The sequence below is a fragment of the Drosophila serrata genome, unplaced genomic scaffold, assembly GCF_035046125.1.
Source record: "Drosophila serrata isolate PLE 108 unplaced genomic scaffold, ASM3504612v1 contig_184, whole genome shotgun sequence".
NCBI classification, from domain to species: Eukaryota; Metazoa; Arthropoda; class Insecta; order Diptera; family Drosophilidae; genus Drosophila; species Drosophila serrata.
This window is the reverse complement of record NW_028257082.1, coordinates 7,512,436-7,536,946: the sequence shown is the minus strand read 5'-3', so window position 1 is coordinate 7,536,946 and position 24,511 is coordinate 7,512,436. Positions and strand designations below refer to the sequence as shown.

Genomic DNA, 24,511 nt, shown 5'->3' with positions numbered 1-24,511 from the left:
GAGCTCTTTAGTTAATAGTATCTCTAGTAAGTATTACCTGGTGTCGCTGGCAGTTTTTCAGCACTGCACCCGACGGGGATGCCACGCTCCGCTGGCTTCCTTTGCCACACCAACGACTCGGGATTGTCTTTCTAATGAGTGCGGTGTGGGATAATTAGAGGTGGTCATCCCATATAGCAAGGTCCAAGAGCTACACTTAAGAAAAACTATACAACAATTTTAATAAAATTGTTTCCCTTATGAAAAATATTTCATTTTTCTCAATAAGAACTAAAAACCTTTCTTAACTTTAGTACCTTTAGCAAACTTTATTCCAAGTGTCTATTGGCTCTCTCCAGACCCATAGTCATGCCTTTAGCCACAGCTGTTCTGTGCTGAAACCGGTGGCCACGTTCTGCTCAAACTTGGCAACAGACTTTGCTGCAATTATGGCCAATGTGTGGGCTGTCACCAGAACACCTTGATGACGGCATATATAGCCACTGTTGCTGCTCAGCCTCTCAACTGATTGGATTGACTCAACGAGCTCTCGCCGTGGGACAATTGCCTATCCTCTTTTGTTTTACTTATGCCGCCCATAAATCTTGAACTTGCATTTACATTCCATGAACCCAGAGGGCACCCTTGCACCCTCACGGGAACAGGTACAATCACAGGTAGCTGTGACACCCGGTGAAGGTCTCGCAGTATTGTCCTATTCTCGGATATTTCCCCTTTAAGACGCGTGTTTGTACTTTTAGTTATACCAATATTTATGATTATTATGCGTGCTCTTTATTCTGACATTTTGATATTCTGGAAGGAGTTTCTAAGATCGAGCGATATATTCTTTTGGAACGTGAAAGAATTCCATGCAATTACCGTACATAACATTTCCATATTGAATTCTTTATAATATAAATTGTTTTTAAAAAAGGGAAAAGCATAAATTTGTTAAACCGAAATTTCTTGCAATTCGACAATAATTATTCAAAATTTCAGTAGCTTATAAAAAATTGATTATATATTTTTTAACTATTGAATCATCAAGCAAATGTTCGAAATAATAAAAAAGAATCATAACTCTTTATAAACCAAATTAATAGGCTCTTAAACATCTACCAATTCAAGGCTAAACTTATTTTAAATCATTCTTCCGCAAGTTTCAAGCTATAAGTATTTATTTATGGTTCAGTTACATCATTCGTAGATCATCATTCTGAAGAGCATTGGCATAGCCAGCCCACGCGAATTTGTATCTTTTGTGTGAAGTTTAACACCCACACTGGCTACAGTTTGATTTAATTCCTCAATCCCCCAAGCAACAGTCGTCTGGAGGGGACAATCGAACAAACCGAAAAACCACCCCAAGACATCAGCAACAGGACATGGAGGGTCACCCACGATTCCCAGAAGCCGATGCCCGGAGCGGGGGGCCAGAGACCAGGGGACCAGGTAGCCAGGGGTAACTGTCACTGTTTGGCGGCCGGGAAAGTTATTTACTTCTGAAGTAAGTCCATCAAATCAACTTAGTTTTTCAACTCAGACGACATCACCCTTCGGAGAGTCAGAGCAAATTTAAATTGAATTAAATTCAATGTATTTAGATTTTCCAGGTCTTTTATATTAAATCTGAATTATTATAGCAAGAGCCCAGAATACGGTGAAGTAAAGATTTGAACGCCATCGAAGTGTCTGCCCGTTAAAATGGCCGAGCTTTTGTGCCGCGAAAAGGAACTGTTCAAAATTAACCAGGAGCTGAATCTGCTGTCCCTCAACTCCGCTGCCGAGGCCATGTATCCAGCCAAACCTTCGCCCGCCACCGGCGGAGCGGCACCAACAAGATATGCAACCTTCCAGAAGCAGAAGGGTCCGAGCACCCTGCTCCGTAAGAAGAACGCAGCTACGTCCCAGGCGAAGCCGACACCCAAAAGTCCGCCGGGCAGGGATGCGGCCGCCGCCGCCGCTGTTGTCATGGCCCGAGCGGTGGCCACATCGCCGCCGCCTGATGCGAGTCTGCTGACCAAGTCGAAAGCGCCCGATTGGAAGAACAACAAGTCCATGGGCGCCACCACAGTATCACCCGCAGGCAACCGCGGAGCGGCCAAGTTCAGCACCTTTACACGGGATGTGAGCAGCAAGACAGCCATGTTTGTGAAGTACCGGAATCCCAATTTCAGCGAGAGCCCTTCTCTGGACATGCTGTTGCGGAACGCCTCCGAAGAAGCCACCAAGAACGATGTCGTCGAGGTGGAGGTCACCCAGAAACGGGAGAGCACAACCGTGGTGAATGGCCAGGCCAAGAAACAACTTACTCAGGATAATTTTATCAAGTAAGTGAGGAAGCTTCACCTGTAATCATTACAAGAACAATACCCATCCAACCTTTAGATTCCTGAAGGCCAAGGTGGTCATTCTCGAGGAGGACCATGCCCAGCAAGCCAGTGAGCTGTCGCGCCAAAAGGAGCAGCTCGAGAAAGCTCTAGAGGCGCAACGCAAATCGGAGAATCAGCGCGACCAGACGCTGAACGCCAACAAGCACCTGACCGAGCAGCTAATAAGGACGGAGCGGCAGTGCGAGGACTCTGGTCGACGGCAGAAGGAGCGACAGCAAGAGTTCACCAGCCAGCAGCGAGAGTTGGAGCAGCTGAAGCGGGAGAGTAAAGTGGCCAGGCAAACGAACGTAAATCTGGAGAACCGCCTGTCCCGTGCCCAGGAGGATGCGGACACTGCTCGCCTGGAGCTCAAGCAGTTACGCGAGGAGCAGCGCGAGCAGTTGGACGCCCAGCGCAAGGAGTTGAAGCAGCGGGACAACCGTATCCGGGCGCTGAAGCGACAGCGGAACGACCTGCTCAATGCCTACAAAAAGCAGCTGTACATGATCGACAACCTGAAGCGACAGACCAACTGCATGGAGCAGTCGGCGGCCATCGGATTCGGCGAGAAGGAATTCAACAAGGTGCTCGACTGGAATTCCAAGACGTGAGCCCGTCCCCGGTCCATGGATAGTAGTAGCATAAGTTAATGCAATGTAAATATCTTAATTACATTTGATAGTCTCTCACGCACAGCAGTCCCCAAAGCAATATCGTTTCAATTAGCGGCGGGTAAACCAATTAGGAAGAGTCCTTCTGCTCTCTAGGCTCGGGTATAAAAGTCAGGGATTTTCCTTGGATAGCCACAGAAGCATCCGCTAGCTCCCATCACTCGGACGAGAAATTGCACACTGCCCAGAAGTACGCTAAGCGACGACGACTGCAAGATGGCTCTGCGATTCACTCTCACTCTGCTCCTGGTCACAATCCTGGTATCAGCCGTACTGCTGGGCTCCAGTGAGGCAGCCTACAGGAAGCCTCCCTTCAACGGCAGCATCTTCGGCAAGCGAAACAGCCTAGGTAATTATACTCTACTAGATAACCCTTTTATCCTAGTGCTTATTTCACTCCCTGTCAGACTACGATAGCGCCAAAATGAGCGCAGTGTGCGAGGTGGCCATGGAGGCGTGTCCCATGTGGTTTCCACAGAACGACAGCAAATAGGACCACGCCCTGCGACAGCGCCTCCAAGAACTGATCTCAAGCCTACGACTCTTACACCAGCTGCAAGTGGGCGGCAGGTGCTGCGCCTGCACCTGCGACTGAATGTGTGGAAAGGCCGGACGTTAGAAAATTCATGTATAAAATTTATAATGTAAGCCGTGCAGCATATACATACGTACATAGTTACATACTTATGCCATACATATACATCATACAATACTCAATAAACTAACAGCACTGAACTCCTCGCTCTCGCTTCAAAATTTTTCAAATATTCTAAAAGATACTTCTGAGATACTACAAGATATTAAAAATTAAAATACACTTCCTGGCTACTAGTGGGTCCTGGGGACGCGGCCACGTCCCCGGTGCCTCAGTTCGTTGACATGCTTGCGCAGGTTGGTTATGTAATCGGTCATGGAGGAGGTGAGGGCCTGCCAAGAGTTCCATAACAATAAATATGGATAAAAAAGATCTAAATGTACTTACCGAATCCAAAACATAGCGGGGTATGTAGCCTTTCAGGTCTAAGCATAGAACCCATTCCACAATGCAGCTGTCCGGTTTACCAACGATTTCGCGGAAGGCAAACCCAGTCACAATGTTCTCGCCTCTGCAATGGAAAACAAAGGGTAAGCAGTGGCTCTGATATATTAATTTATAACAATTACCTTGTGTACTTGGATGAGGGCGGCATTCCAGCATATTGTACACTGCTCGCTGAGCTAACCCATACTTTATCCTTGGTCTTACCCACGCTCGGGACACTAGGTTTTGATTCTCCCTCATCAACTCTATCTTTAGCATCCTCAAACTCATCTTGATCCAGCGGTGGTGGCTCCTCTTCAAAGTTTAGAATGGGACCTAGGCTCTTGGCCCCCAAACTGTTGCCTAAGGTATCGAAGGGAGTGGCGGGACCCGTGGAGGAGCTGGGAAACTTAGCCTTGCAACTGGATACGCTGCCGGGCAGCGGTGTGTTCGATTCGCCATCGGAGATGGTGCTCACACTGCCCTCACACGAGCGACTTAGAGGACTATCATCGTCGCTGCTTAGCTGGGCGGCTTCGTCGTCATCGCAGACTTTGCCATTGTAAAATAAGCGACATGAACGTAAGTTAACAAAGTCGCGGCTCTTAACCATGCCACCACCACCGCCAATGGACACCTGATAGGTTATATCAGTGTAGGAGTTGATTTTCTAAAGAATATACTTAATATTATCACGGATCCTTCATTTGTAATTAGTATTAAAACTTACTCGCACAATCCTTGACTCCAGCAGAGCAGGATTCCACTTGGGACAGTCTTCAATGCGGTAGAATAGATCCTCCATCAGAGCCTTTGCTGGGTACTTGATCCGAGCTGTCAACTTGTAAATCTTTCCAATTTTCTCCCGCTGGATGCTGTGAATGGTGTCGCCCTTGGGTGTCACCTTCTCCACCTTCCAATCGCTGGACTCTATGATGGCGTATGCCTTTCGCAGGCAATCCAGTCCCATTTGGTTGTACTCTTCATCCTGAAATCCAAACAAATAAGATAGATAAGTTAGGTGGGCCAAATCGAAAATGAACTACCGATCTCATTTGGCTGCTGCTGCTTCCAACGTCTACACAACTTCTTATATAGAGTTCCCATACTCACTTTTTTATTCCGTAGAAATTTAAAAATGCGCATTAATGAATAGCTTACCTCCTCTTCCTCCTCGTCGGAGTGTCGGGTCGTGTCCATTGGTGAATAGAAATCAGTTACACTTTGCGGCACTCGTTCGTTCTGAGTCAAAATGGTTGGCTGCACCAAGGGAGTGCGATCATTTGTCGATGTCATGGCTAAAATAAATAATAGATTTAATTATAAATAATAGCTTGATGTATACTTAATCTTACATCGGAAATAGTGTCGGGCATGTCGCTCTTGTGGTATAACCCGACAATCAAGAAACCAGGCTTCCCCCCAAGCCAGAATAAACGAAGTAATTATGAGTATAACTTCGAATACTTGTTGCTTTGTTTGCAGCCACTAAATGGGAGATGAGAATGAGGAGCTATCAATTTAGAATATGATCGGGTAGTGAGTATAGTTAAACTTACATCGAACACAAACACCTTAGAGATAAGGAACAAGCAAGACCCACTTGTAGAGAGCTGTAAAATAGGAGGTAAGTGCGATATGATTTTATAAGTATTAGTTAATTAGTGATCAGAAACCCACCGCTATGATGGACCAATGATTGATATACAATATAGCATAAAAGAAGATGAGCACCACGAAACGGCAAATGGCGATGGCCACCACATCAAAGAGAGACTTATAAATGGTATACTCCAAGATCTGCTTGCGAAAGGCATTGAATATATTGTCACCGTCAATCTGAAATATAAAGGGTTCTATTGATGACGCTCTGCCGAATCTCATTGCAATAAATCTCCATACATACCACTATGCAAATGAGCCAGAGCAGGGAAACAAAGACCAGATCGAATGTAACGAACAGGCAGAAGAAACGCCGCACCACAGACATGCGACCATCCTGCATGTAGCCGGCCAAGAAGTCCTCCGTAATCAGGTTGATGGAATGTGATCGCGCTGAAATATAGTTTGATATATATAGTTACAGGAGGAGTTAAACATATTATATATAACAATACTCACACATATCGTACTGCATGTGGTAGGCATTATTTCCCTGCCGCGCATTGGTCAACATGAGCTGTGCAGCACTGCGTACATCGTTTGGATCGCTTTGAGACATGATGGCAAGTGGCTGTTTCCGACTTTAGCTCATGTTTTCCATACTGAAATCAAGGATTTATCTAGAGTTTTTGTAAATGACTAATTTAAAGGCCCACAATTTTGCAGATAAGAAGCTGTTCCATATGCGAAATGATTGTGGGACCAATTAAAGCTAATACAAGTACACATACCTCGTTTGACCACAATCGCAAGTAAATGGCGTTGGAAATCTGGGGCAAAACCTATATTCCTACAGATAGTTTTATAGATTACCGATACGCAGAAGTGACTCGTCAGCTTCGGTTTCTTTGTTTTATTTTTTTATGCATAAACAAAACTTCTCATATTGCAGACGCCCGCATAATTCGCAAAACGAAACCCTTATCTAATTGAGCTAACAATCACTTGCAAATACTTATATTGAGCTTAACTCATAATTCAAAAACTTCTAATGTAAAGAATTATATTACTTTTAAGCTATTTGTCCTACTTTTCTTGATTTTAAAAGAATAATATATGAACAAAAGAAACACCGACGAAGAATAAAAATGCAAACACAGCTGTTTATTGGGACCAGTGGCGGTAATGTATAAAATACCAAAATGGTAAAAAATACTAAAACCAATAACGGTATTTTTAGTTTTAAAATCATTGAATAAAAAAGAAAGCTAATTTATTTACAATTTTCGCTTAATTACTTAGATGTATGGATATTATTTTAATGTCATCGTAGGGCTTGTCCGTCTTGGGATTAGCCTTTGAATTGCATATGTTGAGTACCACTTCCATGCCACGAAACACGCGTCCAAAAACCGTGTGCTTATTGTCAAGCCAAGGCTGAAAAAGGATTATATTCTAATATTATTAACATTAAAACATTGATACGACTTACCGTGGGCAGAACTGTTATAAAGAACTGACTCCCGTTTGTGTTGGGACCTGCATTTGCCATGCTAACCGTGTAGGGACGATCATGTTTCAAACTTGGTACGAATTCGTCCTTGAAATCGTGTCCCCAAATGGATTTTCCGCCTGTGCCCGTGCCCGTAGGATCGCCCGTTTGCACCATGAAGCCCTTGATCACTCGATGAAATATGTGGCCATTATAGTAGCTAAAGAATTTCATGATTAAAATGGGTAATCAACGTTATAAATCTGAGATTTTACCCATTCTTCGCATGAACACAAAAGTTTTCCACTGTTTTTGGCACTTCCTTGAAGAACAGCTTCATATGAACATCGCCTTTGGTGGTGTGTAAGACCACATTTTCATAAATACGTTGAACAACTAAAAGAATAAACCATTTTACATTAAATATATGTTCAATCTTAAGAAACATAACACTGAACCTTCGTCTTGAAAGTGTTAGCGTGGCAGAAAAAAGTGGTTAGTAAATTAGTAATTAATTTAAACCAAAATTAGTTAATATCCAAAATACCTGTGGCTTCTGGGACCGCTATAATGTCCTCCTTGGAGGGCTTCTCGTTGAATATATCACGATCAACATCCTGCAGATCCGAAGGTAATCTTCGACTGAACAAGTAGAAGCGATTTTTTCTAGTGTACAAAATAATTTCATGTTTAAACACATTTAACTAGAATAATTACAGAAACATACTTGTAAGCTGTGCAAAAGGCTGTGGGATCGTTTAAAATATTCTGTAGGGCCGGATTCTCGCTGGCCTCCTGTTCGAGAGTTATGGCAGCCTTTTGTCTTTTGATTCTTCCCTGGAAAAGTGCCACCTGCAGTGGTCTTATGTTGTCCGTTTTCCCCAGTATGGTGACACAGCGATTCGTAACCACATTGATCACCTTAATGCCCAGCATAGTGGGATAGAGTAGAAAGTGGCCAGTGCTATCAAACAGTATATTAAGCGTTGTGTTCTGAGCCGTCTTCTCCAGATCCCTTTCAGCAGCCATCCTTCAAAATGAATCTCATGAATATAATATTCCTTTATAAACTAAATGATTTTATACCTTCTGCCAAACTCCATGTTGGGAAGGGCGTGCTGCGTCTGTTGCATTTGCGTGTATGTAGAAAGCGCCTCGTCAAATACCCGGATCATCTTGCCCGTATTAAACTGAAAGACTCGTACCTTGCGATCTGTGGAAATGGCGGCAAAGCGCTTTCCATCTGGAGAGGCCGCCAGACCCGTGACTTGTGTCTTTTGCTTGGCGAACTCGAAAAGACCTATAATAATGTAATCAAATTTAAGTAGAGGGTAGACAATCCTGAAAGGGAACCTTACTTGTATCCAGTTTGGAGTCAAAGTTTACTAGGCGCTGGGGAAATTTGTAGTCGTACTTGGAGTTCTGCCAGTACTCCAAGATTCCGTTGCGATCCACTGAGATGACTGTATCCATGGCCACATTCAGGCACATAGCTAGCACCGGAGCCGAGTGCAGTTTCTCCAGTGTATGCAGCACTTCGCCACCACCTTGTCCATCGTAGATGTGTATGCAGCTGGTCTCCGAATCCGATCTAAACAGGGATGATGCCTCTATTAGAATTAAGGCTGAGAGCCCCTTCGCCCTACTTACATGGCCAATGCTTGGACAGCATCTCCTGGCCCACTTATCCACTCGCTGCACTGAGGTGTGTAGCCCAGCCGAATAATGTTGATCATGTCGAAGTTGACAACATCAAAGACCTTGGCTGTTTGATCTGTGGACGCTGAGCAGAGCAGGGTGCCACTGTCATTGGTGGTCAGCGATTTGATTGGCACTAAAGATGGCATTATTAGTAATTAGTCAGAAAAATTGAGGCCAAAACTCACCTAGATGGCTGCGAAAGTGTTTGACAAACTCGATGCCTAGCTCCCCCTTCTTCCAGAACTTGATATGTCCATCCAGACTGGCGGTCACTACGAATTCCGTTCGCGTGCACACCAAATGCGTGATGACATCGCGATGCATATAGCTCCTTTCGTAGCTCTCGGCGTTGGGCAGGTTCTCCAGAAAGATGTGCTCATACGGCAGCACTATTTTTGTTTAGGGGTTTATTATAAATCATAAATAGGGGTTATTTTCACAATATTACCCTTTTTCTTCTTGGTCGGCACCGGGGCGCTTTGTTCTGAAGGCATTGGTCCTATCCAGGCGTCGTCTTCGCCCTCTCCGTCGGCGTCTGCCGGTGCTGCCGCATGGGGTTCATCCTCCTCCGCTGGCGCACTGCGCTTTAGATCCTCCCTTTCGCCTTTTTCGCTCATTTCGTGTGATTAACAAATAAGACAACACACGGATTGTAAATTTTTACCGCCGTTTGCGAAACAGGGCTGCAAAGCCGCCATCAACAGCTGTATAGTTATCGGTATCGGTTGTCATCGATAATTTAATGTGTCAAAATTTCATCCCAAGTAAAGCCTGGAAATTTTTCACAATTGGGAATTGCGACGAATTGAAGCAAACCAAAAGACATAAAACATAACAAAATCAGTGAAAATTTACGGAAACCTTTAAAAGCATTAACTGCACCTTCGCGACCATATATAACTATATTTTAAAGAGTGCCTTGTTCAGAATTATTAAAGGGTATAGTATATTTATTCCCGCGACTTTAAGAAAGGTATAAAAGTACTCTAACAAATATATTCTAGAATAAAATATACCTTATCGCGGCAAGAAAAGGACCGAAAAGTTTCTCAAATTTTGTTTAAACCTGAAAGCGTTTCCCGCCAGGGCTGCATCGGTACTCGCGGTCAGCTGTTCGTGGTCTGAGGTGAATTGCGATTTTCATGTGAATGGTTGGCAATATTCACACAAATTGCAAACACAACAAGGAGATTTAAACAAATTAATTATATATAAAAGTGCAAGCGCAGCGATGCAGAACATATCGGATGAGGTGGGCGTCCCGCCCAGCCGAAAGGCCGGGGGCGTGGCCGCCACAAAAGCACCCGATGGCGACGACGGCGGAGGAAAAGTTGGTGGAAGCGGAAGCAACGGCGGTGGCGGTGGCGGCGGCATCATTGTTTTGAGAGCTGCGCTGGGAGAGACTGAGACGAGAGCGGTAATCAATAAATGGCGGGTACGCGAGGGACAGTTCGTGTCGGCCGCGCAAATTCTGTTTCTCTACCAGCCAGTGGGCGAGGATGGAAAGCCCGGGAAATCGGGCGATTCGACGGTCCAGAAGTACAAGTCCCAGCGCGCCGGGGTAGTGAAGAAGCGTCTTCGCAAGGATGGGGAGCTGCTGACAAAGGGGTGAGTTTTTCTGTCGGCTTTGGGTGCTGCTGGGCTGTGCGTGGGAGCATGGGTGTTAAATGCAATTATGCAGCCGTATACACACGAACTTAGCCTGCCTTCCCGCCCTTTAGGGATGCCATTCTGGAGTTGTCGGAGTGCATACACACCACGGTAATCAAGGACATGTGCGCGGACTGCGGAGCCGACTTGCGTCAGAACGAGAATGTGAGTAAACACACGGCATATCCACCACCACCGGCTGTTTTTTATCAACCAGTGCATAATACCTATAATTTCTGTTGCAGGGTCAAACGTCGGAGGCGTCGGTGCCCATGGTGCATACTATGCCCGATCTGAAGGTCACCCAGAAGCTGGCTCAAAAGCTCGGGCATGACGATACCCGGCGCTTGCTGGCCGATCGCAAGCTGGTGCTGCTGGTCGATCTCGATCAAACGGTGATCCACACCACTAACGACACGGTGCCGAACAACATCAAGGGCATCTACCACTTTCAGCTGTACGGCCCCCAATCGCCGTGGTACCACACGCGCCTGCGCCCCGGCACGTCGGAGTTCCTGGAGCGCATGTCCCAGCTGTACGAGCTGCACATCTGCACCTTTGGAGCTCGAAACTACGCACACATGATAGCACAGCTCTTGGACCCGGAGGGCAAGTTCTTCTCGCATCGTATCCTTTCCAGAGATGAGTGTTTCAATGCCACCAGCAAGACGGATAACTTAAAGTACGGACAAATTCTTATTATTTTTATTTCTTACTTTACCCCTACAACTCAATTAATTACAGGGCTCTATTTCCCAACGGCGATTCTATGGTGTGCATTATCGACGACCGGGAGGATGTGTGGAACATGGCCTCCAATTTGATTCAAGTGAAGCCCTATCACTTCTTTCAGCACACGGGCGATATTAATGCCCCGCCGGGCTTGTCAAAGCACGAGTTGGACGGCGAAGGTGTTGACTTCAAAGGTGGGTTAAATATTCAATCGAATTCCTTAGGGCTTATCACTACAGTTGTCGCATTTCTTGCAGAGATTACAGAGAAGAAGGAGGACAAAGACAAAGCTGAGTCCAGCGGTGGAGCAAAGCCCAAAGAAACCGAAAAAGTCGACAATACTGTCTCAAGCACAAGCAAAGATGATGAGGGCAATGAAGAATCCGTGGATGTGTTTGAATTAGAGGGTGGGGAAACAAAGGACCCTGAAGTTTCCAACTCCTCAAGCACCGCAGAGACAACCAAGGAGCTGAGTGACAAGTTGAATGGCAAGACTTCCCCCAAGGAGGAAATAGTGGTCATAGAAGACAGCTCACCGGGCTCATTGGATGCAGAAAAGCCGGTTAGTGAGGGTGAAGACGTAGTTGTTATTGACGAAAATTCTAAAGATAGCACAAATGCCGACGTTACGGCAATGGAAGTCACGCTGGCCGAAGGGAATGAGGTTGCTGTGGCATCTTCCACGAATTCGACTGAGGATAAGAACCCAAAGGCCAAAGGAGAGGATCTAGCTTCCACGTCAAAGAGCCCGCCAGCACATGACGGACAAAAGCAGATTGAAATCGAGGATCCTGATGACTATCTGCTCTACTTGGAGGTTATACTACGCAACATTCACAAGAGATTCTATGCCATCTACGACGAGACCACAGAAATTCCCGACCTCAAGATCATTGTTCCCAAGATCCGATCTGAGGTGCTGCGTGGCCAGAACCTGGTGTTCTCCGGGCTGGTGCCCACACAGATGAAGATGGAGCAGTCTCGAGCCTACTTCATCGCCAAAAGTCTGGGCGCCGAGGTGCAGCAGAACATTGGCAAGGAGATCACGCATCTGGTGGCAGTAAATGCCGGCACCTACAAGGTGAACGCGGCCAAGAAGGAGGCCAACATCAAAGTTGTTAATGCAAATTGGTTGTGGACCTGCGCCGAGCGCTGGGAGCATGTGGAGGAGAAGCTCTTCCCGCTGGACCGTAAGGTGCGCAACAAAGGTCGCCAGCCACCCGCTCACTGTCACAGTCCTGAGCACGTGGTCAACTACAGCGAGCGGTCCGAGATCTCTCCGTCGAGCAGCAAGCAACAGGAGGAACAGAGCGGCAACTTCCGCGAGACCCTCAATCCGCTGCTGGTCTTCACTAATGCGGACATTGAGTCAATGAACAAGGACTACGAGACATTCTTCGAATCGGACTCGTCCAGCGACGAGGGGCCAGTCAACTTTGGTAAGCACGTGGCATATATGTACACATCTACAGTTGCAAAGTGCTGACAATGCTTACATATTCATACACAGTCTTATGATGCTAATTAATAATTACTGATTTACTTTTTAGAAAATCCACCCATGGACAAAAAGCTTTTGAAGCGGAAGCGAGAAGATGACAATTCCAACAGAGCCCACGACTTCTTCACACGCGCTGAGGATGTAATGATCGGAGCGCCGAACATCATAGACTTCGACAAGAGCTCAAACGAGGAGGGTGATGACAATAACGAGGAGGAGGAAGAGGACGATGACGACGAGATGCCTAGCGCCAAGTTTCGACGAGGTATAAATCTCTAAAAAGTTCGCTAGAACTTCTATTGATCCGAATTCGTTTTTCTAGGAGAAGACGTGCCGTCCGATTTGGAGTTTGGCTCCGACTCGAATAGTGAGAACAACCAGGAGGATGAGGACGACGGCGAATGGAACATGATGGGCGCTGCCTTGGAGAGAGAGTTCCTCGGCCTAGAAGATTAACTTCTTCACTCTTTGATTTGGACATGTGGAATTTCTGCGAAATCCTGCGAGACACGCATCCGAGTACGCTTACGCTTAAGATCAGTACTGTATGTATTAGGTGTTAATATGTACTTTTAAAGTAGCCTGTAAGAAGAGATCGCACATCCAATCGCAGCGAGTCCTTGAGTCAAGACCTATCTCAATCTGATCTGATGTAAATTGAAGCCTACTGTAAATGTTTTAAAAATAAATTCCGTCACAGCGGACTAGCATTTAGTGTTTAATTTAAAACTTAACAACCAATGTACACCACACCAGTAGTAGTTGTTTATTGTTTATTGTTTGCGTTGTGTTTGTAATACAAATTCACATTAAACTTGAACAGATTTAACAGTAGTTCCCAGCTGAAGTTTCACTCTTCGCTATGTCTTGCTGAGCGCCGCACGTTGCTCCTTGAAGCGGCTGACCCGCTTCTTGGGCGCGTGCGCGTCGATAAACTTGCCCTTTGGCAGGGGCTCTGGGGCCGTGGGCTCCTCCTTCTCCACCAGATCATGCATGACCTTCTGATAGGCACTCATATCGCGCAGGTCGTCGTCTAGGGTGCGCTCCTTCTTCCTCTGCTTCCGGCTCTTCTTGCCTTTCTTCGCATTTTGGTTGTGGCTGACGCGAGGTTCCAGTTCTACAGCGGATTTATTTCGGAGTATTGACTTAGTGGTGGATTCAGAGTCTGTGGATTCTCCTCCGTGTGACATACTGGGCTTTGAGAACTGGAAATAAGGAAGGGGATATACATATATTTCCTATCATCGATTTTAGTGTGACGATCTTACCTCACTTCTAGGGTCTTCGTAGGCTGACCCGCGGGCGGCCTCGCTCATTATGGGAACTTTAACATTTTCCTCGCCCTCGAAACCGTTTACATAAATGGGGAAAGACGATTGACCCATCTGGGCCAAATCCTTTTCGTATTTCTTATAGAAATCCGCTGGGTTTCCAGGTATGTCGGCATCATCCTGATCATCACTCTTGTGAGTAGAAGGCACTGCATCGGAATGTTTGAAATTAATCTGTAGGGTGTTAATACGTCCGGTGGACGCCTCTAGAATCTGATTGAGCAAATCAAAGTCCTGGACACTCTGATTCTCCTTGACAAACTCAATATTTCTTTGAACCTTTTTCAGGATATCTTCATTAGTCGATGAATTTGGCTTCTCTTCGGATACAGGTTGGGTAGTCACGGGATCATCTAGCTTTATGACATCTCTAGAATTCTTCCGGGCATTGGGCAGCATTTCAGCTACGGTTTCCTCACGACGGAATTCCAGTTTTTCGTCCGAGATTGCAAATGATATGCGACGGGTCTTGGTGCCGTTTTCAGGTACTATTTCAGATTTCTCTTCATCTAGCTTTATAACATCCCTAGGTACAGTGTTATTCTTAGCTTGAGCTCCAGTTTCCTGGCTGTCTTCAGGTACTTCAGGAATCTGATTAGCAGTTTCGTCTGGTGCTTTCTCCTCCTCGCTGTTCTCCAGTTCCTGCTCAAATATCAAGTCCTGTAAATCGTCCTCCAGAACGACCACAACGTTCATCAAGTGAATCAGCTCGTCGCTGATAAAATTGGCTTTTTGAATCCGGCGCATCTTAGCCTTTAGGATATTCAGTTGGGCTCTGAGGAAGCCTTCACGCTCTTCGCTTGGCAGCAGAGAGATTTGTTCTCGTATAGTCTTTACCTCCTCCACTTGGGCCACATCTTCATCATCTGATATGGAATCTTCCTCTTCTTTTGTTATTTTTTCACCTCCAATACGTTTTTTTGGCTTTGGAGTTTCCATTTCACCAGACATCAGTTGACGAACTATATTGTCTGTGCTTTTCAGACTCTCTTCTGCTTCCGAACTGAGATCTTTAGCTTCGTTTTGCTCTTGGGCTTCCAGTTTCTCCCAGAGCTGCAATTCTTGCTCCTCGGTTAGGGTCTTGGGCTTCTCTATGGGCTTTGTGGGTTCTTGCTCTACGTTAAGCAGGTCTTCAAGCATATCTTCGTTGATATCGTCGGGATCCAGACCCAATTCCTCCATCATTTCGCGCTCTTCTAGTTTCTTGAGCACATCGTTGTCCCCTTTCTGAGGTTCCGCCTGACGTTTCAGGCGCTCCTCTTGCTTCTGTTGACGCACCCGCTCCTTATGCTCCTCCATCCACTTGTTATGTGACTCCTCGTTAAAATCTTCCACGATCTCCACCTGATCGCCACTGGGAACCGCACCCTCCTCGAGCGGGGTGTTGAGTTTGTTTCTGTAGTTGCAAACGTAAACATTACTACTCTTTCCTTTGTTCATGGGAACAGATAAACAACTTACTGCCAGAGATCAGCTTCGATTTCCAGCTGTTTCAGGTGCTCCTCAGCGAGTTTAATGCGATGGCTGCAGATCTCCTTGGCCTTGTGGGCGGAGCAAGCGGAGAAGTAGCCCTCGTAGTGGCTCACAAGAAGTTCGTTGGTGTGGATCAGCTCGCCAGGCATCAATGCTTTCTTGCCAATGGGAACCATAATGTCCACGCTTAGCTTCTGGGAGAACAAGTCTAGATTTCGGATGGTGTTCTCGTTGTCGCTCTTGTAGTCCTGCCAGCGCCCTGCATGAAAGGCATTTTTGTCGAGCGCCTAACACAAAGGGTGTCTATTGTTAATCAGTTTTTATAGTTAAATACAGTAATTACCTGGCGCAGTATGTCCTCACGCTGCCGGTTCATTTTGTTATTGTTTGAATTAGTGCTGGCAAAACATTGAAGCTCTATCGATACTATCGATTGCACCTCGATGTCTGCGAGTGTCAATGTTTCCCCACCTCTACCGAATAATTCTGCATTTCTTGACAGTTAAGATTCGCCAATAAAAGCTTAATTTATTAACAAAATATTATAATATTAAACCAATGAAAACCAACACCTAGTTACGGTTTTTTAGCTTTTGACTTGCTTGGGTTATCGACTTATAAACTGCGATTATTAGAGCAAAAACATCGAATAGCTTCTGTTGCGCGCTGAAATCTAGCATTTCAAATTTAATAAATTAATAAGATAAATATTATTCTCAGTAGTAATTGCAAAAGCCTTAAATACTGATTATTATGTTATGATTCAATTTACATATTGTTTGTTGCTTTAAATATTTCATTACAAAAAAAACTTTAAATGATTATAATAAATTAAATTATTAATAATATGAAATCAAACCAAAGCAAGCAATTTCATCACACAACCAAAGCTATTTACGCACAAAAATAGCTTTTGCTTTAAAAATATTTACCCAACTCTCTGAAATAATAACCAATAAACAGCAAAAAGCTTTCGTTAGACAAACAATTAGATAACCAGAATGTGGGGCTTCCCAACAGGTTGCAAAGTGCTCCATATGTCCGATAATAAATCAGCTCTGTGTTCCCTGGAACAGCCCATGTCCATTCGTAGATAACCATATGCTGGCGGCACTCTTGATAAGCAGATTTCCCGTTGTGAATGTAAGACTTGTTGGCCTTAATTACAACTAATTTATAATTCGATTCATTTGAACTTTATTGGGTCTCGGGCACATACTACACGCACAAGCTCACTCATTGAATAAAAAGGCTTTCTTGATTTACACCAGTTTGAACTACGCACTACTGCCTGGACTAAGTCACATCGAACAGATTGCTTTTGTTGGGGGGCTGAGGCGCTTATACAGTTTAACTACTACTTCACAATTAGATTTCGACTCACACACTCCATAACCAGGGAACATGGTTTGAGTGCGGGCGTGGAAATAGTATATACAAAATATACAGAAATAAAGCTATTATAGTCGTATGTACGGATCCATTTCGCCTTTATTTGCGATGCGAATTGGAAGCTGAGCTTCCGAGCGCAGGAAAGTTCTTTGTCAGCTCGTGCACTTGCTGATGACCGTCCAAATCTTGTGCGACGAGGATTTGCTTGCAAACCTTACAGACTTCAAGGCTGGGCACGGACTTGCGTTGCGATGGCGATAGGCTGTTCAGATGCTGCTTGTGCACCAAATACAGCTCCTAATTGGATAAAACGTTAATTACCAAGATACAATAATTCACTGAGTCGCTAACCTGTTGCTTGCTTATATCGGGCAGCATAGCCAAGAGTTCCGGGAACAGCTCGTAGAACGAGCTTACCATGGCGCACTGGCAGTGCTCATAGTACGCTTGACCGGTGCATGAGCCTTCCCGAAATTTAGTCGAGAGCATGCGAAATTCGTTTAAAGCCTCAGGCGTTTTGAGTATGTCAATAAATTTGTTCACCAATGTCTGGAGCGAAAATAAGTCGAAGATTAGTTATGATTATACTAAAGTTTCTTGAAATCAAAGTTACCTGATTTCTCATGCCAGTATCTGGTGGGTCAGTGTACGTGTAGGGGCTAGGCACAATGTCATAGGTCTCACCCATCGAGCTCGTGAAGGTCAGGTTGTTGGGCAGCTTGGCCACTGAGTTTACAGTCACATTGGACATGAAACCGGGCGGTGGATTAAGTGGTCCGCCGGAACCTAAGCCAGGTGGATTACGTGTTGGCGTCGATGGGGTCCCATTGGCAGTTGATTTTTGTTCGTTATTGTTTTTCTCTTTTTGCTTGGCTGCCGCCGGCTTGGGTTGATTTTCTTGGTTGCTCTTCTTATCCTTTGACTTCTTATCCTTCTTGTTGCCTTGCTGGTCTGCTCCATTATTATTGGTCACTTTGGGTACCGCCTTTGCAGAGGATGTGGGCAAGACAGGAGCGGGAGCCACCTTAGCTTTGCGATTTTCAAGCTCCCGCTGTTTCTTCTCCGACACTGGCTTGGACCAGTTTAAGGCAGCAGATCCGTTAACGGGCTTCGAGACAGTTGCCTTGCTGAAATTGGCACTGGCATTTGCACTCGGTCCCAAGGTGGGAAACTCCGCAGCGGTGAGCTTTGGCGCACTCTTCTTCAAGACTTCCTGACGCGCCTTCGCCTCGTTCTCTTCTTGTTGTACCATTTGAAGCTTCTGGAAGGTGGTCGGGTTGGCCACCGACACATAATCATCGACCAGCGTGCGATGCTTGGCCGAGACATTCGTCATGGGCGTTGGTGAGCTGCTGGGCAACATGTCCTCTTCCAGGTTGCGCAGATTCTTTTTGTTTCCCTTTCCCGGCAGGGCTGGAAAGTCCAGTTGTGGAGGGACTGACTTTTTTGACGAAGCTGCTGATGCTCCCGCTGCTGGTCGATTGGACACGTGCAGGAGCATTCCATTGCCCGCCGCAGCAGCCCGGCCAGCTGAACTAGCTCCACTTGTTGGCTTCTTGAATACAGCAGCCACTGGATGCTGGGACTGGGCAGCTCTACTGGAGAGACTACTGCCACCCACAACTCCCCCGTTTCCCCCACCCAGGGCTGGGAAGTTCTCTTTGGTCCTGGCAAGTCCCGAGGTCCCGCTGAGATTTCGCATCGAGGGCGGCGGTGGTCTCACTAGGGACACGCTGGGAGCTGTCGACGCACCTCGCAAAGTGGGAAACTGCTCCTCGTTATCGGCATCTATGCTCACTTGCCGCTGGTTGCTTGTCGACGGGAGATCGTCCAGGTAATCGTTGTGCTCGTCGTTTCTAAAATGGTTTTCGAACATCAGCAGAGTTAATTTTTTTAGTATGACTTTCCGCTCACCGTGCTCTCATGTTGGCTATGCCCTGCTCCGTTTGACCGCTGCGCCCGCGTGGTCCCAAAGTAATCTCCAGTTGCAGGGTGCGCGTCTGCTTGGCCTGCTGCTTATTTAGAGACTTGCCATGCACGTTAGCCACGTGCGCTTTGTACTCGATCTCGTTGCGGAAGGCGCCAACAAACTGTTCTGTGGCGCACTTGCCCTCCTCGCAAAGGAAGTGCTCCTGGCGGAAGTGATCGGCCAAGTCGGCGTAGTCGTTGTAGAACTCGTTGCAGCCGTCGGCATCGCAGAAGTGGCAGAAGTAGTGCTCGCGGCGTAGATGGCGGAACAGTTCATCCCGGTCCACATAGCGCTTCTTGCAGTACTCGCACAGCGGATGGCCGCGATGTGAGCGATTGTCCGGATCACCCTTGGTGTTGTGCAGCTGCAGCTCCTGCTGTGTGTAGCAGCGGCGCTCGAAGGTGAAGATCTTCAGCGTCTCAACACAAAGGTCGCAGTAGTGAAGGCTGTGCTCGCTACGTACATGGTTGCGCAGGCCCTGGAACGTTCGGTACGGCGGCACATCGCACCTAAAGGGGTTCAACACCAAGAATGAGTCACAATACAATTATTTGAGTGTTCGGCGGGTATAATTACTTGGGACATGGATGGTCGAGGAGCTTGAAGAACTTCTGCTGAATCTCGGCACTGCAGAACCCAATGCGGTACTTCTTGCTGTAGAAATCGGAGCGGTTGTTGGCCTCCAGTTCGCGGTAAGGCAGCTTCTCCAGCGTAAACAAAACCTGCGAAGAGGATCGTGTTTATTTTGGTTTCCAATGCAGCGCAGGAAACCTACCTTAGACAAGACGTGACGACAGATGGGACACTCGTTCTGCTGGCACAGGACGCGCATTCGCGTGGAGCACTCGTAGCAAACCGGGTGGTCGCAGTCGCCAATGGAGTAGATGTCCACGTTCTTGAAGCACACCACACAAGCGTTATCGTCGCTGCCCGCTTGGTAGTCGGTGGCCTCCGGCTTGACCGCGGCATTCTCCGTCGAGCTGGCAGCTGCTCCCGGTCGGGGTCGGCGTTGGTGCGACGGCCTGGGACCGGACCTGGTCTTCATGTTCTGCATTGCTCTCACTCTCTATCTCTCTCAAGCACAGCGACGGGAAAGGGGGGAATTACTTGTTGCCAAGGGCGCAGTAAAATCGCTGTGAAATCGGTGTGCAGGCGTGTGCCCTATAGAATCCACAAAGGGCTTTCGGATACCCGCAACTTCTTGGCCCGCGACGAAGCAGTTATCTGGCGAAATCAAACAATTAAATGGAATTTCCAACGCCAACACACGTTGTCTTTGGTTTTTTTCGAAACAAAAAGTGTAAGCTGTGTATGACATATAACAAAAATACCACGAAAAGGCTAAAAGATAAGATAAAGGCCTTGCGGAAAATGATGAGGAACATGGCTAATACAGGGTGTGGTTGAGAACTTTGGTGAACAAACCTTTCTTCGAATTTCGAGTAGCGAAAAAATACAATGTGACCGTCTGAGGTTCAAAAATTCTGTTAAATTTAAAAATGTTGTCGTTAAATGAAATTTTTAATTTATTTTATCTTCTCAGCAAATAAGTGAATATGAAATACGTTTTTACCAATGTAATTAAAACATGCAAAAATTTTTCAATGGAAACCCTTTTTTCTAAATTACAAATTTGAAAACAATTTTAGAATTCTGTTTACTCCGACTATAATATCGAAATTAAATGAAATAGCTACTAGATGACTTTCTAAACAAATTGTTGTATAAAGGCGAAAAACTCCCCTGTTGGGTTTTATAATACGAAACTCTCAAAGGTCTTTTACACTATTAATCTTATAGAAACTCATTAAAACAAACAGTTGACTTTTCGAATGCATGTATTTCATGCCCTTGAGTTGCGACTACATGTTTGGACTAATTAATTGTTTCGATGGAAGGTTAACATTCCCTTTATAGCTGCGTTATTCCTTTGGGGTTCTCGGTGACTTCTTAAAGCGTCTGCCATACTGGTTATAGCCATAGGGATCCACCAGGTTGTTGGGCCTGCCCCTCAGTTGCTGAGTGATCAGCGCCTGCTGTTGCTGCTCATTCTGCTGCTCCTTCTGTTGCTGGTTAAGATTCTGTTGCTGGTTGAGATTCTGTTGCTGTTGGTTAAGGTTCTGCTGCTGTTGCTGCTGCTGCGCCTGCTGGGCTGTGAGATTGCTGCCAAATTGCTGTCCTGGTTGACCGAATTGGCCGGCATACTGTCCGGGCAAGTTGCCAGAGTGCAACTGGTTAAACGGTTGATCCGGTTGATATTGACCAGAGTTCTGTTGCTGCTGGAAATTACGTTGCTGTTGCTGCTGCTGTTGCTGCAGCGGGTTCAGTGGTTGCTGTCCCTGACCTGGGATCTGAGGACGAAAGGGAGCGTTGGGCAGCGGAGGCGGCAGTTGGCGGAAGGGTGTCTGATATGGGTTTAGATTAGGATTGATGACACCACCGGCCTGCTGATACGGCTGGGTGCCTAGAAAGTATTGAGGAGAAGCTGGTATTCCGGTGCCCTCGGCCCTGAATCCATTTTCATCGGCAATGTAGCGCACAGTGATGGGAGTGCCCTCCGGCGAGGTGTAGGAATAAGAGCCTTGAATGACCTGATAATGAAAGAGGAAATATAGTTTCAAATAAATCCATATATTTGGGGTAAAGACTGAAAATTCCTTAATCATTTCATCCACCTAAAATTTCCCCAAAACTACCGACCTGAGCCTCTACCCCTTCGCCGTATCCCAAGTTCTTGACATATCCCTGAGCCTGGGCAGTGGTTCCATCAGCGGATGAATAACCGTAGGAGAAGCTTCCATCCAGATTAAGATCGTTTTGGTAGGCCGTGATGGGTACATAGTTCTGCTGCTGGTACTGATTGTAGCGCGTGTAGGGATTCTGCAGCCCGGCTCCAGTTAGTGGCGAAGCCAAGGGATTCCCGAGCGGATTAAGAGGATTCCTCTGTGCCGGAAATAGTCCTTGGCCCTGCACCGGATTGGGTTGGCGGCGCTGGAATGGATTGGTCTGCTGCAGCGGTGGAATCTGCTGCCGTTGTCCTTGGAAGCCAGTTCCCGGCAACTGAGCCTGACTAATGGAGATGATTATGGAGAGCCAGAGGATGAGCCAGCGGATCTGGCGGAATCGCGGGGAGCGAGCCCTAGACATTTAGGCTGTCAGTGGGCGGGTGCCGTGGATCATAAATCTCGGACGGAGCGTACGGAGCTCCCAATTACACGCTCGATAAACCCGACGTCTCACTTTCGCACTGACTTATGGCTGGGATTCGGATTCGGATTGCGAATGAGTTTGAGCTGGCGATGGAGCTGGAGATTAAGATGCGGCTGCCACTGGAAGTCACTGATCGAACGCCGTGCCACGACTGCAACGGCGGCTCCCAGTGGCTGCCGTATTTATGCGATTCTCAGTCTCAATCTCGATCTGCGATCCAAGCGGCGGGCCCTAAAGCTCAGCTTTATGGTTAGAACAATCGACCCAGCGACCCGGCCGCTTCCTGTGCCCACTGCTGACCGCATCTCGATGGCCATCTCCCGGGGGCAGTGTAATTTATCTGCGTGTTAACAAGTCTTCGCTGCTGCTGGGTGGCAGCTTTATTGGTTTTTTATCGGCCATTGACAGAAGGACAAACGAATTTAGTTAGTGGCTATGCTTCTGACTCCAGCTGATTGATATCTTCATGGTGGCCAGCTCTCATCTTCCGCGCACTTGTTTATGAGGCGGCCCCCGTATGCAAATTGTTGGCTTTTTGCTCCAGCACCTGTCTTCACAGGTGTCTGTGTGAGTTATGTGTGTGCCCCGCGGATCCGCGATCCCCATGATCTGGTTGGTGGTCAAGGTGCCACTCGGACCTCAACTTGGTCTACAAACATCATTTGTCAAATGGGATAGAGAGATATTATGCCTATCCCCAGGATAGTCTGTGGGAGCTTGTCAGCCGGAGGTGTTCCATTGTTCCACGCTCCACTGGGGTTATTCATCAGGCGTTCGGCCTGGGATTGCTCATGTCCAGATCTAGGCGAGATGTGATTTATAACTGCCAACTGGCTGACACATACATTTTCGTTTGTCATCTGCTCCGGCAACTGCCATTAAAATTCGAACATGTCTTATTCCATGTTCAGTTCATGCTTTAATTGCATATGCTAATTTCCGATGATGATGAGATTTTCCATACCGAAGCAAGGTCGGCAGGGCCAAGTACTATTGCTAATTCATGGTGGTCTCGCTGAATCATTTTATATAGTTTCTAAAACTTAATTACATTTTGTACAGGAAGTTTTTATTTTGCTGCCCAAAGGGAGATTCTTATATTCTCTATTTAAAACAAATAATAAACAAGAATGATTTATTTCTATTGAAAGCCTAAATGCTCGCAAAACTTTGTGCTTCAATTTTGTATGCTGCTTATCCAAAAAGTAGACTAATAAAAATTTAGAAATAAAATAACTTCCAAATAAATAATTTAGTAACTGAAATCTAGAATTGTAAGTTTAATTTTGTTAAAAAGTTTTTAACAAAGAGAAGAGCAACGTATACTTTTTCCTATGCTACTTTTTATTTGCCTAATAAATCTGCATGCTCTATTTAAAATATTTAAGAATTAAAATTATTCCCAATTTTTGAAAGTTTTAATTATAAAATTTTGAAAAAATGGGAAAATTTGTTTTCTTTCCGCAGATGGCTGGATATACTATTCTGTTGATGCTGATAAAGAATATATATGATTTATAGGGTCGGAAATGACTCCTTCATAACGTTACAAGCTTCTGACTAAAGCTATATTACCATTTTTAGTCGATATTATTTATATTTATATTTGGCAATTTGTTCAACAAATCAAAGCTTAAAAAACTCATAGCTAAGCCAAAAAAGCATTAATTTTCATTCGGAAAGCAGCCCTATGTTAGTTTTTATTAGGGTAATAAATCTGCATACTCAATTTAATATTTAAATTTTTGCCAATTTTTGACAATTTTAACGATGTAACCCCTTATAAAATTTTGAAAAATTTGAAAAAAATTTATAATCTTTCCTTTATGCCCAGAAAGATTCGCCTGTTGATGCTGATAAAGAATATATATGATTTATAGGGTCGGAAATGATTCCTTCACAGTGTAACAAGCGTTTGACTAAAATTAAAACATAATACAATACATAACTTTAAAGCCACGTTTCAGTCTAATGAGCTGCTCAAATGTGAGTGTCAAATATTAATTATAAATATGTCTGCCCCACATTGGGCAAGAGTCACCGAAGATTGATTTGCCATTTGAATAATTCACGAAACTGGAGGAAATAATAATGGCAATAAACAACAGAGCACCGAAATGCGGGAAAACAAGCAAGAAGTGCGGATGCGGGGCACCCAAAATGAAAATAAAACATAAAAATGGCTTGCCAAATTTATGCAGAAATGCGACGAGGCACAAACACACAATGTTGCTGTTGGTGCCCGATGAGCAAACCGCATTAAAGACAGGTCGGGTCGGACACTCCTCCCACGCCAGCTACTCCGTCTCCGTCTCCGTCTTCGTCTCCGGCTCCCTCTCCATCCGTGGATCACCTCTTCTTGCGATCCAGCTCCAAGTTGGACAGCGGCTGCGACGATTATTAATAGACTGC

General features: G+C 45.7%; 8 protein-coding genes across 9 annotated transcripts; 3 read left to right on the top strand and 5 right to left on the bottom strand.

The window, feature by feature from the left end:
- The first annotated feature begins 598 nt into the window (after positions 1-598).
- LOC110178190 (uncharacterized) lies at positions 599-3,061 on the top strand. The gene is made up of 2 exons (XM_020945226.2): positions 599-2,312; positions 2,371-3,061. Exons 1-2 carry the CDS (start codon positions 1,687-1,689, stop codon positions 2,963-2,965), a joined length of 1,221 nt encoding a protein of 406 aa, XP_020800885.2. The 5' UTR covers positions 599-1,686; the 3' UTR covers positions 2,966-3,061.
- Positions 3,062-3,159: 98 nt separating this feature from the next.
- On the top strand, positions 3,160-3,760 carry SIFa (neuropeptide SIFamide). Its single transcript, XM_020945238.2, has 2 exons — positions 3,160-3,374; positions 3,433-3,760. Exons 1-2 carry the CDS (start codon positions 3,242-3,244, stop codon positions 3,516-3,518), a joined length of 219 nt encoding a protein of 72 aa, XP_020800897.2. The 5' UTR covers positions 3,160-3,241; the 3' UTR covers positions 3,519-3,760.
- Positions 3,649-6,840, bottom strand: Start1 (Steroidogenic acute regulatory protein-like). The gene is made up of 11 exons (XM_020945216.2): positions 6,440-6,840; positions 6,168-6,310; positions 5,953-6,101; positions 5,727-5,885; positions 5,606-5,659; positions 5,402-5,534; positions 5,208-5,344; positions 4,777-5,034; positions 4,190-4,716; positions 4,008-4,131; positions 3,649-3,952 (listed from the first exon to the last, which is right to left on the bottom strand). Exons 2-11 carry the CDS (start codon positions 6,265-6,267, stop codon positions 3,854-3,856), a joined length of 1,740 nt encoding a protein of 579 aa, XP_020800875.2. The 5' UTR covers positions 6,268-6,310; positions 6,440-6,840; the 3' UTR covers positions 3,649-3,853.
- Positions 6,841-6,881: 41 nt separating this feature from the next.
- LOC110189851 (peptidylprolyl isomerase domain and WD repeat-containing protein 1) lies at positions 6,882-9,570 on the bottom strand. Its single transcript, XM_020960108.2, has 10 exons — positions 9,290-9,570; positions 9,027-9,230; positions 8,791-8,974; positions 8,499-8,731; positions 8,227-8,440; positions 7,868-8,170; positions 7,688-7,806; positions 7,416-7,536; positions 7,141-7,360; positions 6,882-7,085 (listed from the first exon to the last, which is right to left on the bottom strand). Exons 1-10 carry the CDS (start codon positions 9,456-9,458, stop codon positions 6,939-6,941), a joined length of 1,914 nt encoding a protein of 637 aa, XP_020815767.2. The 5' UTR covers positions 9,459-9,570; the 3' UTR covers positions 6,882-6,938.
- A 199-nt stretch (positions 9,571-9,769) lies between these two features.
- Fcp1 (RNA polymerase II subunit A C-terminal domain phosphatase Fcp1) lies at positions 9,770-13,558 on the top strand. Its single transcript, XM_020959887.2, has 7 exons — positions 9,770-10,449; positions 10,563-10,656; positions 10,737-11,173; positions 11,236-11,417; positions 11,481-12,662; positions 12,774-12,989; positions 13,047-13,558. Exons 1-7 carry the CDS (start codon positions 10,073-10,075, stop codon positions 13,178-13,180), a joined length of 2,622 nt encoding a protein of 873 aa, XP_020815546.2. The 5' UTR covers positions 9,770-10,072; the 3' UTR covers positions 13,181-13,558.
- uri (unconventional prefoldin RPB5 interactor) lies at positions 13,468-16,013 on the bottom strand. The gene is made up of 4 exons (XM_020960016.2): positions 15,872-16,013; positions 15,517-15,815; positions 13,993-15,451; positions 13,468-13,929 (listed from the first exon to the last, which is right to left on the bottom strand). Exons 1-4 carry the CDS (start codon positions 15,902-15,904, stop codon positions 13,585-13,587), a joined length of 2,136 nt encoding a protein of 711 aa, XP_020815675.2. The 5' UTR covers positions 15,905-16,013; the 3' UTR covers positions 13,468-13,584.
- Positions 16,014-16,708: 695 nt separating this feature from the next.
- LOC110179352 (E3 ubiquitin-protein ligase ZNF598) lies at positions 16,709-20,580 on the bottom strand. Of its 2 annotated transcripts, XM_020946867.2 has the most exons (7): positions 20,315-20,580; positions 19,665-20,113; positions 19,466-19,611; positions 18,835-19,398; positions 17,534-18,776; positions 17,272-17,469; positions 16,709-17,217 (listed from the first exon to the last, which is right to left on the bottom strand). In XM_020946867.2, the coding sequence occupies exons 2-7, from the start codon at positions 19,941-19,943 to the stop codon at positions 17,020-17,022; spliced, it is 2,628 nt and encodes an 875-aa protein (XP_020802526.2). In that variant the 5' UTR covers positions 19,944-20,113; positions 20,315-20,580; the 3' UTR covers positions 16,709-17,019. The 2 variants fall into 2 exon arrangements, with proteins under 2 accessions (XP_020802526.2, XP_086684838.1); XM_086828712.1 differs by lacking the exon at positions 20,315-20,580 and having other exon boundaries at positions 19,665-20,245.
- Positions 20,581-20,709: 129 nt separating this feature from the next.
- Positions 20,710-22,733, bottom strand: Cpr47Ee (Cuticular protein 47Ee). The gene is made up of 2 exons (XM_020944109.2): positions 21,590-22,733; positions 20,710-21,480 (listed from the first exon to the last, which is right to left on the bottom strand). The coding sequence occupies exons 1-2, from the start codon at positions 22,034-22,036 to the stop codon at positions 20,812-20,814; spliced, it is 1,116 nt and encodes a 371-aa protein (XP_020799768.2). The 5' UTR covers positions 22,037-22,733; the 3' UTR covers positions 20,710-20,811.
- Positions 22,734-24,511: the final 1,778 nt, after the last annotated feature.